The following is a 19,345-nucleotide window of genomic DNA, read 5'->3' on the forward strand; positions in this document are numbered from 1 at the left end:
CAGGACTCTATAGTGATAATTTTCCTTCTGAATTTAATTACCGTGAAATGAATAACAGTGCGAAAAAAAAAGAAAAAGAGAAAAAGAGAAAAAATTTCCCATGGTTTCTGCTATTTAATTTATTACTATTAAACCAGTCATTATTTAGGGACGCCACACATGTGATCTATCCTCATCTATATTTTGAAGAACACATCATGGCAAAGGACCGGCCACAGAGGATCACTCTAAAGGACTACTCTAGTTCCTCTACACCTTAGTACTTCATAAGCATAGCCCAACTTAAAGTTCAAGTTGCCAACATCACTTATCCAGATTCCCTCATCCAGCTGATTCAAGGAAAATCTCTTTCATGGGCTACCAAATGAAGATCCATATGCCCACCTTGCTACATACATAAAGATTTGCAACACGGTGAAGATAGCAGGAGTTCCAGAAGATGGCATCCACCTCAACCTGTTTTCTTTTTCATTGGCTGGTGAAGCAAAAAGATGTTTGAACTCCTTCAAAGGAAATAGCTTATGGACATGGGAAGAGGTGGTGGAGAAGTTCTTGAAGAAATATTTTCCAAAGTCCAAGACCGCTGAGGGAAAGTGGAAATCTCGTTATTCCATCAATTCCCTGATGAATCATTGAGTGAAGCTCTTGAACGCTTCCATGGTTTACTCTGGAAGACTCCTACCCATAAGTTTAGTGAGTCAATTCAGCTAAACACATTCATTGATGGCTTGTGACCCCATTCTAAGCAACTTCTCGATGCCTCCAATGGTAGAAAGATCAAACTGAAGAAACTTGATGAAGCTATGGAGTTGATTGAAAACATGGCAGCCAGTGACCATGTTATCCTTTGTGATCAAGCTTTCACACCCACAAAGAAGAGTCTTCTTGAGCTCACATCACAAGATGCACTAATAGCTCAAAACAAGTTCCTAGCCAAGCAAATAGAGACCCTTACAAAGACACTGAACAAGCTTCCTCAATAGTTGCATGTAGTGCAACCTGCTCATTCTTTAGTCATGCAAATTGGGGGATGCAGTATTTATGGTGGGGCTCATAAGTCAGGCATGTGCATGGCTCAGGACGATGCATCCAAAGAAGTCAACTACATGGCCAATCCCAACCATCAAGGGTTTCATCAAGGAGGACCTCCAGGATATAATCAGGGGGGAAATTTCTCTCAAGGCCAAGGCTGTAGATCCCATTCTAGGAATAAATTCAACAAAGATCAAGGTGGTCCATCCATCTGGCCTCCCAACCAAGGGCCTAATCTCTATGAGAGGACCACCAAGCTAGAAGACACTCTGGCTCAATTTATGCAGGTTTCCTTGTCAAATCACAAGAGCATAGAGTCAGCTGTCAAGAATTTGGAGGTTTAGGTGGGCCAACTAGCTAAGCAACTGGCTGAAAGGTCCACAGGGAGTTTTGTGGCAAACACTAAGAAGAATCCCAAGGAAGAGTGCAAGGCGGTTCTTACTAGAATCCAAAGGAGGGAAAATGTTGAGAGAGAAAAGAGAGATGATGGAGTAGTGGAGGATGTGAGTAATGAGGAAGGAGAGAATAAAAAGAGAGAAAATGATGAAAAAGAAAAAAATGAGAGTAAGGAGAGTGGTAATGAAGTCTTAACCACTAAAACCAAGAGTATGTTAGTTAGGGAGGCTAGGAAGAAGATACTCGCAACCCTAGTGAAGGACATCCCATATCCCTTGGTGTCGTCAAAGAAAGAGAAGGAGCGATACTTTGCTCATTTCCTTGATATATTTGTTGGATCAAGTGGCTTCGGAATAATTAAGAAAGGGGGGTGAATTAATTATTAATGTACCTTGACTAATTAAAACTTATCCTTCTTAATGTTACTAGATTCAATTAGGCTTTACTACTAAGTTATGTAACTTAAACAAAAGTAAAGCGTAAAAGTAAAGTGCACAGTGGAAATTAAAAAATGTAGGGAAGAAGAAGACAAACACAAGAATTTTATAGTGGTTTGGCAACAACCCGTGCCTACATCCAGTCCCAAAGCAACCACCGGTTCTTGAGATTTCTTTCAACCTTGTAAAATTCTTTACAAGCAAAGATCCACAAGGGATGCACCCTCCCTTGTTCTCTTTGAACAACCAAGTGGATGTACCCTCCACTTGAATTGATCCACAAGAGATGTACCCTCTCTTGTTCTCAGTTGCAACAACCCAAGTAGATGTACCCTCTACTTGTACCACAAAGGATTTACCCTCCAATGTGTTAAGACAAAGAATTCTTAGGCGGTTAGTCCTTTGAATCTTTGTAAGGGGAAACAAAAGATATCTTAGATGGTTAGTCCTTTGAAATCTTTTGTTTAAGGGAAAGGGAAGAATCAAAAGAATTCTCAGGCAGTTAGTCCTTTGAATTCTCTTGGAAAGAGAGAAGGGAGACACAAAAGAATTCAGGCGATTAATCCTTCATTCTTTTGGAAAAGGGATAAGAGATACACAAAAAGATTTCAGGCCATTAGTCCTTGTTGAATTCTTTTTTGCAAAGGGAGAAGAGAATGAAAGATGAGTAGGAAAGAATTGTAAAGGTTTAAAGGTTTCTCAAAAGTTGTTCAAGAAGTTGTTCAAAAAAGAAAATTGAATGCAAGTCAAGGTCTTGCTTTGATAGACTCTTCGTGTTTGGTCAAGAAAACCATTGAAAGAGTTATAACCTTGAGAAAATCATGTCAAGAGTTACATCTCTTGACCTTTTGTTCAAAACTTGTCACTGGTAATCGATTACACAATGCTTTTTATGAAAAGATGTGACTTTTCTCAATTGAATTTGAATTTCAACATTCAGATACACTGGTAATCGATTACCAATATATTGTAATCGATTACACCATTTAAAAATCATTTGGAACGTTGCAAATTCAGTTAAAGCTTTTTGAAATCAAATTTTAACACTGGTAATCGATTACCAGAGAGTAAATACTCTGGTAACTTAGAAAAATTTGAGAAAACTCTTTTGTAAAACAAAATTGTGCTATGTTTGGTTTTTGAAAAATTCTTTTCAATACTTCCCTTGTGAAGTCTTGACTTGTTGCTTCTTGATTTCTTCTCTTGAATCTTGAATTCATCTTCTCTTGAATCTTGATTCTTCTTGATTTCCTCTAATGAATCTTGAAATTAATCTTGATCTTGAACTTGTTGACTTAATCTTGAAATCATTCTTTTGGGATTTTTGTCATCATCAAAACTACTTGATTTATACTTGATTCATCATCATGAAGCTTGCTTCTACAATATTTAAGAAGCTGGAGATCACCATTCCCTTTGGAGAGACCTTACAGCAGATGCCTCTGTATACAAAGTTTTTGAAGGACTTGCTCACGAAAGGCAAATACATCAACAATGAGAGCATCGTGGTGGAAGGAAACTACATTGCTATGATCTAGAGGATTCTACCACAAAAATTCAAAGACCCAGGAAGTGTAACCATCTCATGCTATATTGGGGATGTGTCAGTGGGTAGAGCTCTTATTGATCTGGGGGCAAGCATCAACCTAATGCCCCCATCTATGTGCTGGAGAATCAGGAATTTGAGAATTGCTTCTACTAGGATGACGCTTCAGCTAGTAGACAACTCTATTACTAGACCATATGGTGTAGTTGAAGATGTCCTTGTTAAGGTTCACCAATTTACTTATTCAGTGGATTTTCTGATCATGGATATAGAAGAAGACTTTTATATTCCCCTAATACTGGGCCAACCATTCATGCTTACTGCAAAATGTGTTATGGACATAGGGAATGGAAACTTAGAAATGAGTGTGGAGGATCAGAAAGTCACCTTCAACCTATTCGAAGCAAAAAAAACATCCCAGTGATAGTAAAACACGCTTCAAGGTGGAGGCAATAGAGCAAGAAGTCGATCTCGCTATGCATTACCTAACCATTCACTCCCCATTGGAGAAGGCCCTAATAAATGCTATTGATTGCTTAAAGTAAATCTGGTGCTGAACTGGGAGAAATGCCACTTTATGGTCAAGGAAGCAATAGTGTTAGGCCACAAGATCTCCGCTCGGGGGATAGAGGTGGACAAAGCAAAAATTGATGTCATTGAAAAGCTACCTCCACTAGTCAATGTGAAAGGCATCAGGAGTTTCTTTGGACATGCAGGATTCTATCAGCGAATCATAAAGGACTTCTCCAAAATTACTAGACCCTTGAGCAACTTGCTGAATAAAGATGCAATGCTTAAGCTTGATGAAGAATGTTTGACAACCTTTTAGACCCTAAAGAACAGTCTGGTATCTGCTCTGATAATAGTGGCATCTGATTGGAGTAAAGAATTTGAGCTCATGTGCGACACCAATGCTATGTAGTTGGTGCAGTTCTTGGGCAATACCGAGACAAGGTATTCCACACTATTTATTATGCTAGCAAGGTCCTGAATGATGCACAACTAAATTATGAAACCATTGAGAAGGAGATGCTGGTCATAGTCTACGGATTAGAGAAGTTCAGATCATATTTGGTGGGGTCCAGAGTGGTTATCTTTATGATCATGCAACAATCAAATACCTTCTCAAAAAAGTAGATTCAAAGCCAAGGCTAATCAGATGGGTCCTTCTGATTCAAGAGTATGATATAGTGATCAAAGATAAGAAGGGCTCCGAGAATGTTGGGGTTAACCACCTTTCTAGGTTAGCAAATGAAGAAATAACTCAAGAGGAGCAGGAAATCCGGGATGAATTTCCTGATGAATCCCTTTTACATGTGAATGAGAGACCTTGGTTTGCAAACATGGCCAACTACAGAGCTGCAGGTATTATTCCAAAGGATTTCAATTGGAATTAGGGGAAGAAGTTTCTCCATCATGCTCATTTCTATGTCTGGGATGATCCCCATTTATTCAAGATTGGAGCAGATAATTTATTGAGAAGATGTGTCACCATGGAAGAAGCCAGAAGTATATTATGGCACTGTCACAATTCTCCTTGTGGCAGGCTTTAAGTGGGGATAGGACAACTGTTAAGGTGCTACAAGTTGGATTCATCTAGCCTTTTATCTTCAAGGATGCTCATGATCATGTGTTTCATTGTGATCAATGCCAGAGAACAAGGGACATTTCTCGGAGGAATGAGATGCCATTGCAACGCATCATGGAAGTAGAAGTCTTCAACTGTTGGGGCATTGATTTTGTGGGTCCTCTACCATCCTCTTATGGGAATCAATACATCTTTGTTGTTGTTGATTATGTGTCTAAATAGGTAGAAGTTGTAACTGATCCAAAGAATGATGCCAAGACGATTATCAGGTTCCTAAAGAAAAATATTTTTTCCCATTTTGGAGTTCCTAGAATGCTAATCAGTGATGGAGGTTCACATTTTTGAAATGCACAATTACAAAAGATTTTAGGGCATTATCATGTCAGACATAAGGTAGCTTCACCTTCTCATCCTCAGAGAAATGGCCAGGCAGAAGTTTCTAATAGAGAGCTGAAGAGGATTTTAGAGAAGACAGTTTCTTCCTCAAGAAAAGATTGGCTACAAAGTTGAATAATGCATTATAGGCCTACAGGACTGCTTTCAAGACTTCCACTGGACTATCACCCTTTCAGATGGTCTATGGGAAAGTCTATCACTTGCCAGTAGAGATGGAGCATAGGGCTTACTGGGCCTTCAAATTTCTTAATTTTGATGAATCTTTGTCCGGTGAGAAGCAGAAGCTGTAGCTGTTGGAGCTAAAGGAGATGAGACTCAATGTCTATGAGTTTTCCAAAATTTATAAGCAGAAGATAAAGGTGTACCATGATCGAAAGCTGATAAAGAATAACTTTCATCCTAGGCAACAAGTATTGTTATTTAATTCCCAACTTAAGCTCTTCCCTGGTAAGCTCAAGTCTAAATGGTCAGGTCCATTCATAATCAAAGAAGTGAAGCCTTATGGGGCAGTGGAGCTAGTAGATCCTGCCTCAAGTGAACTTGAGAGAAGCTGGATTGTCAATGGTCAGCGACTGAAAATCTACAATGGTGGCTATATTGAAAGACTAACCATCATCATCCACCTTCAACACCCATGAAGGGGCCTTACGTCATGCTAGTGACGTTAAAGAAATGCTTACTCGGAGACAACCCGAGATTTCTTCTATTTTCATATTTTTCATTAATTATTTTTGTTAATTTTTATTTTAATTAAAAATCCAAAAAAAAATGTTCACTGTGATTTTACAGGTGTATAAGGTAAGGATTAATGATTTTTGTCTTTCAAGAAGAAACTGTAGGCGCTAAGTGCACCATCCTGTGCTAAGGGCGAACATCTTGATGACACGCTAAGCCCCAATCATCTCGCTAAGCGCTAGTAACAAATTTATGAGAAGGAAGACCGAAGGACTTAGTCCTTTGTGGGCTAAGCACGCCGGGCTCACTAAGCGCAGACACCATTAATGCAACTGTAACTATAAAACTGCACGCTAAGCGTGACACTCACGCTAAGCGCGAGATTCATAACTACAGGCAGTTCAAAAACTACCTAAAACTATAAACTCTTCTTCTCCTTCCTCCACTCTTTACACATTCCTTTGTGAACTTTGTCTCTTCTTTCATTCTTGCATTTTCTCTCTACATTTTGCATACTACATTGTGTGTTTGTGTTGCTTTTGCATTTTGATCACACTAGGTATGCTTAGATGTTGTTTTCATTTCTTTAGTCATTATTTTCATTTTCTTGTTATCGTTTGTTGCATTCATGTTTTGTTATGTCAAACATGCATTATTATGATTAAAATGGTTTGTTTCATCTATGCCTTGTTAATCTCACTAAGCCCACATCTATGGCTTAGTGAGTTCGGACAATCTGGGCAAAATAATGGTATTTAGATAAACGCACTAAGCCACCGTCGCGTGCTTAGCGCATTTTTTCATTTCTAGGTTTTTAGGGTTGAATGCACTAAGCTGGTATGTTGTGCTTAGCGAGTTCATGAGTCACATGCACATATTATTGCATTTACAGAATTTTGATGAATGTTCATGCATGGGCTTAGCGCGCAGTCTCACGCTAAGCCCCATTGTCTGTTCAGTACCACATGCATGGGCTTAGCATGTAGTCTCATGCTAAGCCCACTACTATTTTGTCTTTTTTGAGTCTTTTCATTTTTCATGCATGGGCTTAGTGCAAGTCTCGCGCTAAGCCCCAGTGTTTTTTGTTTCCATGCATGGGCTTAGTGCGCTATCTCACGCTAAGCCTCAACTGGTTTTGCATTGGCGCTAAGCATCCCATGGCAACTTAGCGCCACACTCTGAATTTAAATTTTTGTTTCTTTGTTCTTCTTATTTCCTTGTTCTAATATTTTTTGTTACTGTTTTTTTTTTCATTTGTAGATGACCTCGAGGAAGCACCGAACAGGATCCAGTCAGCTGCATTGGAGGGATTCCTCCCGCTTTGCTTCCGAGACAGCTTGGGTACGCTACCAAGAAAACTTTCATCTTTGTAGCTTTCTTTCGAGAGGAACCTGGAGCTTGTGTCTAACATGTATGATGAATTCTATGGTGAGCTCCAGAGGCATCAGTGGCACAAAAGACTTACCCGCCCTACCTGAGAAGCAGATTGATGTAGTGTTGGTAAAGGAGTTTGAAATTCTGATACCAGGGGACAGATGTCGTACAGGATGTCACGACATCACGCTTCAGAACATGCAGATTATATGTGTCCGTATGAACAGATTAAACAAGTAAATAACACAAGAGAATTGTTTACCCAGTTCGGTGCTACCTCACCTACATCTGGGGGCTACCAAGCCAGGGAGGAAATCCACTCTCAATAGTGTTAGTTCAAGGTCTAACAGCCCCTGTTTACAACCTTCTCACCTAACCACTACCCGTGCGATCTCTACCTAAGAGCCACTCTTAGATATGAGAACCTCCGCTCACTCCCTCTCACTCACACTCCTGTGTTTACAATTAAGTCAAAGACACATCAGAGATCAACTCTGAACAAAAGAGATCAACTCTACACACTAGAGATCAACTCTAGACACAAGAGATCAACTCTACACACATAGGTCCAACACTTGATGTTAGGGTACCATCAAGGTGGCTCACAAAAGACTCAAGTCCCAAAACTCACAAAATAACTCTTCAATCCCGGACTTGGTACAGAACTCGTGCAGCCTCCATGATTATATAGCCGTGTACGATTATGGGCTGCAAGTTCTTGATGCTGGAGGAGATCTATCTTCTTCTGAAAAATCTGCAGTTAAAGAACTAAAAGATAACTTTTGATCTTTTAGTTTGAATCTTTAATCTTTAATCTTTAATCCCTGAACGAACTCTTCTACTTTGAAATTCGAACTTTAATGATCTTTTAATTCGTTCCTAAAGATAGATCTTCTAATCTCTTGCTAACTGCACAATAATCTGTTAAAGATATAACAGATTTATATGTCCAGTATTATCGGGCCAGATGTCAGGACATCGTATCCGACATCTTGGATCCTGCAGCTTCAATGCTTCACTTGACTTTTATCTTGCATTGTACAGCACTTCCAGTATTCTCGAGCAGGATGTCAGGACATTGTATCCGACATCGTGGATCCTTCAACTTCAATTCATCACTTGACACTTTATCTTGCCTTGTGCATTATGCAGCCCGATCTTATTCCTTGACATAACGTTGGACATCATGTGCAGCAACTCCAGCTTTCCTTCATTGTCTAAGTGCTTATGTTTTAACAAAATCTTAGCCAACCTTTTTAAACTCAGTAGTGCTAAGCACTAACAATCTCCCCCTTTGGCAAATTTTGTCTAAAACATACTTAGACACTTCCTGAGCAGGTACGAGCAGTTATGCATGTGGAATCAGCAACTTCCATTTTCAGAGTAATCAAGCACAGCGGAAATTCTTCAAGTTGCTAATCTACAAGTCTTCTCCAGGATGTCAAGACATCTCGCGTGACATCAGCTTTCTGCTTCTGCTCCCCCTGTCTCCATGCTTACTGCTTCATCTTCTATCAGCTACTAGTCTTTTCCAGGATGTCGAGACATCTCATGTGACATCCGCTATCTGCTCCCCCTGTCTTCATGCTCCTACTGCAGCATCTTCTAGTAGCTTACATCAATCATCAGTCATCATCAGCAGCAGCAGTCTCCCCCTCAACGTCATACAGCTCCCCCTCAAAATCATGAATCATGCATACATCGTTTCCTACTGCCATACATCATACATAGTATCCTACTACTCAGAATCATGCATAATAGCAAGCATAATACTATTACTCCCCCTTTTTAGACATAAATTTGGCAAAAGTAGGATGCATGAAATTAATGTGCAAATAGTACAGACCAATAACAATGAATTGTTCAAAGGAACATGCCCCTATATCTAATAAAAGTAAAAACAAAATTAAAGGTCTGATGATCATGGGGTGGCTTCAGAATCATCATCGGATTCTGTCTCTTCTGCTGCATCTTCCTCTTCCTCAGCAGCTTCTTCTTCTTCTTCAGCTGCTTCTCCTTCTTCCTCAGCTGCTTCTTCATCATCAATGCCACTCTCTGAGAGCCTTTTGATCAGCAGTTCTAGCTCCATCTTCTTCTCTGTGGTGGCTTTGATGGTTGCTTCCAGCACCTTGCATGTGTCCTTGAGTTCAGCAATCAGAGCATCCTTGGACACAGCACCTGAAGCAGCAGCTTTCCCTGATGTCGAGACAGATGTCGAGACAATGTCTGGGACATGTGTCCCTTCAAACAGTTTGTAATGCAGGGATAGAGGAGATTCTCTCTTCATCACAGAGTCAGTGTAGTTTAACATATTGGGATGCTGACTCAACATAATGCCACATAATACAGTAGGGAAGGCAATGGGTAATTTGACAGCAAATGATTCTGAATGCTTAACAGTTTGATCAAAGATATAGTTTCCAAAATTAAATTTGGATTTGGTTCCAACAGCATACAGAAATTTACCCAAACCTGTGGCAACAGTGGAAGTATGATTGGTGGGAACCCAGTTTGCAGCTCCAATCCTGTGCAGAATTGCATACTTCACACTTAGCTTCCCTGCTGAAAGCTTCCCTTTCCTTGGCCAATGCTGGACTCGTTTGGCAGTGATTTCCTTGGCAATTTGATGCTCAGAAACATCAATATCTATCACTCCATCAGTAGGTCTGCCCAGATATTTGTTAATCACAGCAGGGGAGAATCTAACACACTTTCCTCTGACAAACACTCTTTGATAATCATCACTTTTTCTGTTTGATATGTCAGAGGGAATGTTGACAATGAATTCCCTGACTAAGCCTTCATAGCAATCTCCCAACTTGCTGACAGTCTTCAGCAGTCCAGCAGCCTTGATGAGGTCCATGATCTCCTTGCAATCCAAGGCATCTCTTCCCAGTTCTCTCTCAACCGCAAGTCTGCGTTGATACACATATTTCCACTTTTCAACATTGCCAATGGAGTGGAAAGAGATGTTGTCCAATGGTGCATCAGGGACATTTCCAGGCACCTTTTTCCCTGAAGTCTTGGCCTTCTTAGATGTCGAGACATCTAGTTCGACATCCTTATCAGAATCGGATGACGAAATTTCTTTCCTCTTCTTGGAGGGGATAGCAACCTTGCTTCTTCTGGATGTGGCAGGAGTGATTGGAGTACTCTTCTTCTGGGCCATAGTCTTGATTCGTCCAGACCTCTTAAGGGGAGTTTTTCCCTTTCTGCTTTGTAACCTTTCTGCAATGCCCGGTGCCAACCTGTTGGCAATGGGTTCTTCATCAGATTCTACTTCTTCAAGGTCAATGAGGTTACCTGGAGCAGGTTCTGGTGCCCTTGGTGCAGGAGTCTCCTCTGCGGCTTGATCATCTTCCTCAGTTGATCCCTCTTCACTGGGTGAAGGGAGTGCTTCAGCATTTGGAGCGGAAGATGTTGGAACATCTTTCTTGACATCAGGCACAGAAACATTTGGGTTGGACGATGTTGGGACATCTTCATCAGCTTCAGGAACAGAGGCGTCTTTCAAGATGCTACTCACAATGCTGCGTATTTTCTTGTCCATCTCCGTGTCTACTTCCCTAGGACTCGTTGCAGGGCTAGGGTTTTCAGCAATCTTCACTCCCTGTGGTCTTCTGGGAACCAGTTTCTCAGGGACAGAGGCTTGACCAGGAATTATTTGGATGGGTTGGATGTTGAGTTCAGGTTGTTCCTGGTGTGAAGATGATGGGACAGATGGTGAACCAGAAGCTGCAGTTTCTTTTGGTGAGGTAGCCATGGAAAAACAGAGCGTTTGGAATGATTTCGTAAATCTCAGAGAATTATTGGAAAATGCTGGTGAAAACACGAATGCCAAGCAGATATAAATTTGAATGAAGAATGTAGAGGGTCGTGTGAAGCAACGGTCGAATTTTCCTTGGTTCAGTAGTGAACGTGCTATTAATGTTAAGTGATTCGTTTGGGCACGTTCAGATTGCTGTAGTTGCTATAATTCCTCTAGCACACAAATGCCCAGCTTGCCCCTCAGTTTTTCAAACTGATTTGCATCCAAAGCCTTTGTGAAAATATCTGCTATTTGTTCCTCAGTGTCAACATGCTTCAGTGTGATCACTTTATCATCAACAAGATCTCTGATATAGTGATGTCTAATGTCAATGTGCTTGGTTCTGCTGTGTTGAACAGGATTTTTAGAAATATTAATAGCACTCATGTTGTCACAGTACAATGTCATGACATCTTGTTCGACATTGTACTCCTTCAGCATCTGCTTCATCCAAACTAGCTGTGAACAGCTGCTTCCTGCTGCAATATACTCGGCTTCTGCTGTAGATAGGGACACACAGTTCTGCTTCTTGCTGAACCATGAAACAAGGTTGTTCCCCAAATAGAAGCATCCACCAGAAGTGCTTTTTCTGTCATCTGCACTTCCAGCCCAATCAGCATCACAATACCCAACCAGCATTGAATTTGAACAATGACAGTACATAATCCCATAGTCACTAGTGCCATTTACATATTTCAGAATTCTCTTTACTTGATTCAAGTGACTTATCTTGGGATTGGCTTGATATCTTGCACAAACACCCACTGCATAGGTGATGTCGGGTCTGCTAGCTGTTAAATATAGTAAGCTCCCTATCATGCTTCTGTACAGGCTTTGATCAACACTGGTGCCTGCTTCATCCTTTGACAGCTTCAAGTGAGTAGGTGCAGGTGTTCTTTTATGGCTGGCATTCTCCATCCCAAACTTCTTGACAATGTTCTTTGCATACTTGCTTTGAGATAGGAATATGGAGTCTTCCATCTGCTTCACTTGGAGTCCCAGAAAATAAGTCAGCTCTCCAACAAGACTCATCTCAAATTCAGATTGCATCTGTTGAACAAAATGTCGAAGCATCTCATTCGACATCTCTCCAAACACAATGTCATCAACATATATCTGTGCAATCATCAAGTTTTCAGCATCTTGCTTGACAAAGAGAGTCTTGTCAATTCCTCCCTTACTATACCCTTGCTGAGTAAGGAATTCTGTTAGCCTTTTATACCAAGCTCTTGGAGCTTGCTTCAATCCATAGAGAGCCTTCTTGAGCCTGTATACATGATCTGGATGAGTTGGATCTGCAAATCCCTTTGGCTGCTCCACATAGACTTCTTCATGCATAGCATTGATCCAGAACTCATCAGTCAGTGCCTCTTTCACATTCTTGGGCTCAATTCTGGAGACAAAGCATGAGTTGGAGACAATTTCAATCTCCCTTGATCTTGTAGTGACTCCTCTGTTTGGATCCCCTATAATCAGCTCCTTGGGGTGCATCTTCTGGATTCTAATGGAGGGTCTCTTGTCAGGTTGGTTGATGTTTGAATCATCTGTAGCAGGATCAGAGTTTTCTGCATTTTCTCCACTTTTAGCTGCATCTGCTACATTGTCTCCCGATGTTCTGACATCTTCTTCGACATCCTTCTTTCTTGCTGGAGACAGATCATCAACAACCACATTGATGGATTCCATCACTGTTCTGGTTCTGGAATTGAATACTCTATATGCTCTGCTGTTTGTAGAGTATCCCAGGAATATTCCTGCATCACTCTTGGGATCCATCTTTCTCCTTTGCTCTCTATCTGCCAAAATGTAACATGGACTTCCAAAGATGTGGAAGTGCTTGACAGTTGCAAAGGTGTCTGATTTCTCTCTGATAAAGTTGACCCAGGTAAATCTGGAGAAATCATCCACACCCACATAGGCATACCTCTTTCCTCCAAGGCTTTCAACTTGCATAGGCCCCATCAAGTCCATGTGAAGTAGTTCCAGCACCCTGGAGGTGGTCTGATGTTGAAGCTTCTGGTGGGACATCTTGACTTGCTTTCCAATCTGACATTCACCACAAATTCTGCCTTCTTCTATTTTCAGATTGGGAATGCCTCTAACAGCACTTTTGTCAAGGATTTTCTTCATGCCTCTTAAGTGCAGATGTCCAAACCTTTGATGCCATATTCTGACTTCATCTTCTTTGGAGGATAGACATGTGGAGGAGTAGCTGGTTTCTTGGGGTGTCCATAGGTAACAATTGTCCTTTGATCTGCTGCCCTTCATTAGAACTTCACTCTTCTCATTTGTCACCAAGCATTCTGACTTTGTGAAGTTTACATTGAATCCTTCATCACACAGCTGACTGATGCTAATCAAGTTTGCAGTCAGTCCCTTCACCAGCAGTACTTTGTTCAGACTAGGAAGTCCATTATGAACTAGCTTTCCCATTCCAATGATCTTTCCTTTAGAGCCATCTCCAAATGTCACATAACTAGTGGAGCAGGGCTCAATGTTCAGCAGGAATTCTTTGACTCCTGTCATGTGTCTGGAACAGCCGCTATCTAGGTACCAATCTTCCTTAGCTGATGCTCTAAGTGAAGTATGAACAACAAGACTGACAGCCTTGTGTTTTGGAACCCACATCATCTTCTTTCTGCTGTTGCTGCTTTGAGTTCCATGATGTGGATGGCCATGTAGATGATAGCAAAAGGGCTTTATGTGACCATACTTGCCACAGTAGTGACACCTCCACTTCTTTCTTTTGCTCTTTTTCTGCTGCATTCCATGATGTCGAGACCGATGTTGTGACATCGTGGCTCCAGTCCTGTTTTTGGCAGGAACAAATTCTGTCATGGTTGTTCTGCCAGCAGACTTAGGATTAAATCCAAGTCCTCTCTGGTTTCCAGCATTCTTTCCAAGCAGCAGCACCTCATCAAGTGTATCTGAGCCTTTGTTCAGCATCTTTATTGATTTTGTCATGTTTTCCAGCTTAGAGTTCAGAAAACCGACTTCACCTTTAAGCTCAGAGATCTCCTCTTTATGTGCCTCCTTCTCAGCTTCCAGATCTGCAATGATCTTCTTCAGTTGTGCTTCCTGCTGAAGAATCTTCTCACTTTTGAAGCATAGTTCTCTATAGGATGTAGCAAGCTCATCAAAAGTGATTTCACTGTCTGTATCACTTGAATCTTCAGCAGTGTCAAATCTCCCAGTGAGTGCATTCACATCTCTGTCAGAGTCACTTTCTTGTTCACTCTCTGTATCAGAACGACATACAGAAAGTCCTTTCCTCTGCTTCTCGAGATGAGTGGGACATTCAGCTATGATGTGTCCATAGCCTTCACACCCATGACATTGAATTCCTTTGCTGTGACTGGGCTTTACATCTGATCTTTTCTGGTATTTGCTGCCTTTCCTGATGTCGAAAGGGATGTTCTGGACATGTGGCTTCTGCCTCCTGTCCATTCTGTTCATCACTTTGTTGAACTGTTTTCCAAAGAGCACAACTGCATTAGTCAGACCTTCATCAGTATCCAGGTCATATTCACCTTCTTCTCCTTCATTATTGGACATGAAAGCCAGATTTTTACTCTTCTTTTCAGCCCTATCCGAGAGTCCTAGCTCAAAGGTTTGAAGGGAACCAATGAGTTCATCTACTCTCATGTTGCAAATGTCTTGGGCCTCCTCTATTGCAGTGACTTTCATGTCAAATCTCTTAGGCAAGGATCTGAGGATCTTTCTCACCAGCTTTTCATCTGTCATCTTCTCTCCCAAGGCAGTGCAAGCATTGGCAATTTCAAGAATGTTCATGTGGAAGTCATGAATGCATTCTTCCTCCTTCATCTTCAGATTTTCGAATTTTGTGGCCAACAGTTGCAATCTGGACATCTTCACTTTGGAGGTTCCTTCATGAGTGATTTTCAGGATCTCCCATGCATCTTTGGCCACTGTGCAAGTGTTGATCAGTCTGAAGATATTCTTGTCAACTCCATTGAATAGAGCATTCAAAGCTTTGGAGTTTCCAAGTGCCAATTCGTCTTCTTCTTTAGTCCAGTCTTCTTCTGGCTTCAATTCTTCAGTGGGCTTTCCTTCTGTGTCCAGCATCTTGGGATGTTCCCAGCCTTTGATGACAGCTTTCCAGGTTCTGCTATCCAGTGATTTGAGGAAGGCCACCATTCTTGCTTTCCAATATTCATAGTTGCTTCCATCGAGAATTGGTGGTCTGTTCACTGGTCCGCCTTCTTTCTCCATGTTCATCAGAATTTATCTCCCTAGATCTCACTCTGTGATTTCGAGTGTTGGCTCTGATACCAAATGAAATTCTGATACCAGGGGACAGATGTCGTACAGGATGTCACGACATCACGCTTCAGAACATGCAGATTATATGTGTCCGTATGAACAGATTAAACAAGTAAATAACACAAGAGAATTGTTTACCCAGTTCGGTGCTACCTCACCTACATCTGGGGGCTACCAAGCCAGGGAGGAAATCCACTCTCAATAGTGTTAGTTCAAGGTCTAACAGCCCCTGTTTACAACCTTCTCACCTAACCACTACCCGTGCGATCTCTACCTAAGAGCCACTCTTAGATATGAGAACCTCCGCTCACTCCCTCTCACTCACACTCCTGTGTTTACAATTAAGTCAAAGACACATCAGAGATCAACTCTGAACAAAAGAGATCAACTCTACACACTAGAGATCAACTCTAGACACAAGAGATCAACTCTACACACATAGGTCCAACACTTGATGTTAGGGTACCATCAAGGTGGCTCACAAAAGACTCAAGTCCCAAAACTCACAAAATAACTCTTCAATCCCGGACTTGGTACAGAACTCGTGCAGCCTCCATGATTATATAGCCGTGTACGATTCTGGGCTGCAAGTTCTTGATGCTGGAGGAGATCTATCTTCTTCTGAAAAATCTGCAGTTAAAGAACTAAAAGATAACTTTTGATCTTTTAGTTTGAATCTTTAATCTTTAATCTTTAATCCCTGAACGAACTCTTCTACTTTGAAATTCGAACTTTAATGATCTTTTAATTCGTTCCTAAAGATAGATCTTCTAATCTCTTGCTAACTGCACAATAATCTGTTAAAGATATAACAGATTTATATGTCCAGTATTATCGGGCCAGATGTCAGGACATCGTATCCGACATCTTGGATCCTGCAGCTTCAATGCTTCACTTGACTTTTATCTTGCATTGTACAGCACTTCCAGTATTCTCGAGCAGGATGTCAGGACATTGTATCCGACATCGTGGATCCTTCAACTTCAATTCATCACTTGACACTTTATCTTGCCTTGTGCATTATGCAGCCCGATCTTATTCCTTGACATAACGTTGGACATCATGTGCAGCAACTCCAGCTTTCCTTCATTGTCTAAGTGCTTATGTTTTAACAAAATCTTAGCCAACCTTTTTAAACTCAGTAGTGCTAAGCACTAACAGAGTTCTATTCCAACATCTATGATCCGGACGATGGTTCTCCGAAGCAGTGCCAAGAGCGGGGGTGGACCATCAGATTCAATGCTCAGATGTTGAATGATTTCTTAGGGACCCCTGTCATCCTCCCGGAGCTAGAGCAGTTGACTACATACTCCCAATATAATGTAGCTCCATGTAGAGCTTGTAGGCCTTGGATCTTCTTCATCAATGGAATCCTTTTCTTCTTGAAGATCAATGGCAGTGGAATGGAGAAGTAGGAAAGGTGATCATAGATGCCACTTCAAGGAGAAGATGAGTTAAGAACAAGCTCACCACCATAGGAAGCCATGGATAAGAGCTTAGAGGTAGGAGAAGATGAGTGAAGGGAGAGGGAGAGAGGGGAATGGAATTTTGAGAGAGAGAAGAGGTGGAATGAGATCTGAACTTTGAAGTCTAATTTCTCAAATGATCAAAGTTGTAAAATGCACACACAAGGCCTCTATTTATAGCCTATGTGCCACACAAAATTTCACTTGAATTTGAATTTGAATTTGAATTTGTGGAGCCAAAATTTTACTAATTATGATTAGTGAATTTCAGCTATGGTTCAGCCCACTAATCCAAGATCAAATCCAAGATTTTCCACTAAGTGTGCTTAGGTGTCACGAGGCATGTAAAGCATGAAAGATATGCACAAAGTGTGACTATATGATGTGGCAATGGGGTGTAGCAAGCAAATGTTCACCTCCTCCTTAGGTTAGTCCGAAATTTAATTGGATTGGGCTTCTCGTAGTTCAATTAAATTTCTCTCCCAACACACACATCAAATAGTGCACTTAATGCATGTGAAATTAAAAAACTACCCCTAATACAAAAACTAGACTAGGTGCCATAAAATACAAGGGTTGAAAAATCCTACATTACTAGGGTATCCTAAACTTGTAGGGTACCCTCCCTACACTATGGAGCCCTAAATACAAAATCCAAAAAATAATGAAATCCTAATCTAATATGTACAAAGATAAGTGGGTTCATACTTGGCCCATGGGCCTAAAATCTACCCTAAGGCTCATGAGAACTCTAGGACCTTTTCCTGCATCCCTGGCCCAATCTTCCTAAAGTCTCCTAGCCATGGTTCTGGTGATGGGTCCCCTCCTTGGGAGGATTGCATCACAGTACCTCTACACCTATCTTGACCATCAAGCCATAGCGGCCAAGCTGTGCATGCTAGAAGGGTAGTTTATTCTTAATACTGAGGGAGCTCTGTGGAAGATTCTGTGAAAGGACCTCACCACTCTAACCCAGACTTGGAGCATGCTTTTATAATTTAACCTCACTCCTACCTCCCACACCTCCGACCTTAACATGGATCGGGCCCGCCTGATATACAAACTCGTGATGCAGATGGACATAGATGTGTGCAGTATGATTTCCCTACAGATTACACAGGTCGCCCAGTCCAGTACGTCCAGACTCGACTTCCCCGCTTTGATTATCGCACTTTGCGATGCCTAGGGGGTCTCTTTAGACACTTTGACATACGAGTCCCTCAGCCCAATGATTAACTTTGCTTATATTAAGAAGAACTATTAGAATCCAGCAGATTCTTTTATAGTATTTCCAGGGCCAAGGTGGGTCCGAACAACAGCCACTCAGGATGCACCACCACCACCAATCATCCCTCCTCTAGCCACCTAATCTTCCGCCAGCTAGCCCTCCTCTTCCCAGCCGGAGCAACTAATTCAGATGATGCAAAACCTCCACCACGACAAGTGCCTCATCATCCAGAACCTCCATTAGCTTTCCATCCAACTCTCCCTTCAGCATCCACTAATGACGCCAGAGGACTTCCTACAATAGGTTCCTTGGCCAGGAGTCCAGCCTTATTTTGTCGGGGGGAGGGGGGTGACACCTCTCCCGTGAGTAATGATGATACCGCAAACACAGGAGCTGATGAAGATTATGTGGCAGACATCATTATTGCTTAGGGAGCCTGGGACCCTTGACCAGCTCGGGATTGAGGCCCTTTTTTTTTTATTGATAAGGATTTTTCTTCATTTTTCTTTTCTTTATTTTTCTATATTTTTTTATTTTTATTTTCTTTATCTTTATTTTATTCTCTATTTTATTGTCATTTTATTTTCTTGAACTATGGTAATTTAAAATTCAGTCATTTAATTTTAATTCTGATAGTGAAATAGGCACTTATTGATTGGTTGCAACACATTTTGAGTGAATTGATTGCATGAGTGAGATAAAATGCATACTAATGAGTATTTTTGTTAAATTTTTTATTCTCATGTAAGCAGGCGTCAATGTAAGTGTTGAAGTGTGAATTAACAATACAAGAATAAAGAGGTTAGTATTTCTGACAGAAAATCATAGAAGGTGAACCTGAATGCTTCATAAAAACCGGTGAGTTATGTGAACTTTAAATTGTGAGAGAATGATTGGTTTTAATTTCCCAATTTTGCATGACTCTTGGATTGTTTGAATGCATGTATGATGTGGTGATGATCAAGGCCTTAATTGTTATTTTATTACAGCTACTTAGCCAAAAAGTCATCCGGTGAATGAATGTATCCCTTGCATTCTTTTTTAGCCTAATGTAAGTTATTTGTCATTGGAACCTAAGCCAAAATTTTGATGTTGAATAACTACCCTTCTTAGGT

The 19,345-nt window shown here is 41.0% G+C and overlaps 1 protein-coding gene across 1 annotated transcript; it reads left to right on the forward strand.

Annotated features, from left to right (window-relative positions):
- The first annotated feature begins 3,232 nt into the window (after positions 1-3,232).
- On the forward strand, positions 3,233-3,835 carry LOC114386143. Its single transcript, XM_028346140.1, has 2 exons — positions 3,233-3,344; positions 3,474-3,835. The coding sequence occupies exons 1-2, from the start codon at positions 3,233-3,235 to the stop codon at positions 3,833-3,835; spliced, it is 474 nt and encodes a 157-aa protein (XP_028201941.1).
- The last annotated feature ends 15,510 nt before the right edge of the window (positions 3,836-19,345 follow it).

This window comes from Glycine soja, chromosome 15, assembly GCF_004193775.1.
Source record: "Glycine soja cultivar W05 chromosome 15, ASM419377v2, whole genome shotgun sequence".
NCBI classification, from domain to species: domain Eukaryota; kingdom Viridiplantae; phylum Streptophyta; class Magnoliopsida; order Fabales; family Fabaceae; genus Glycine; species Glycine soja.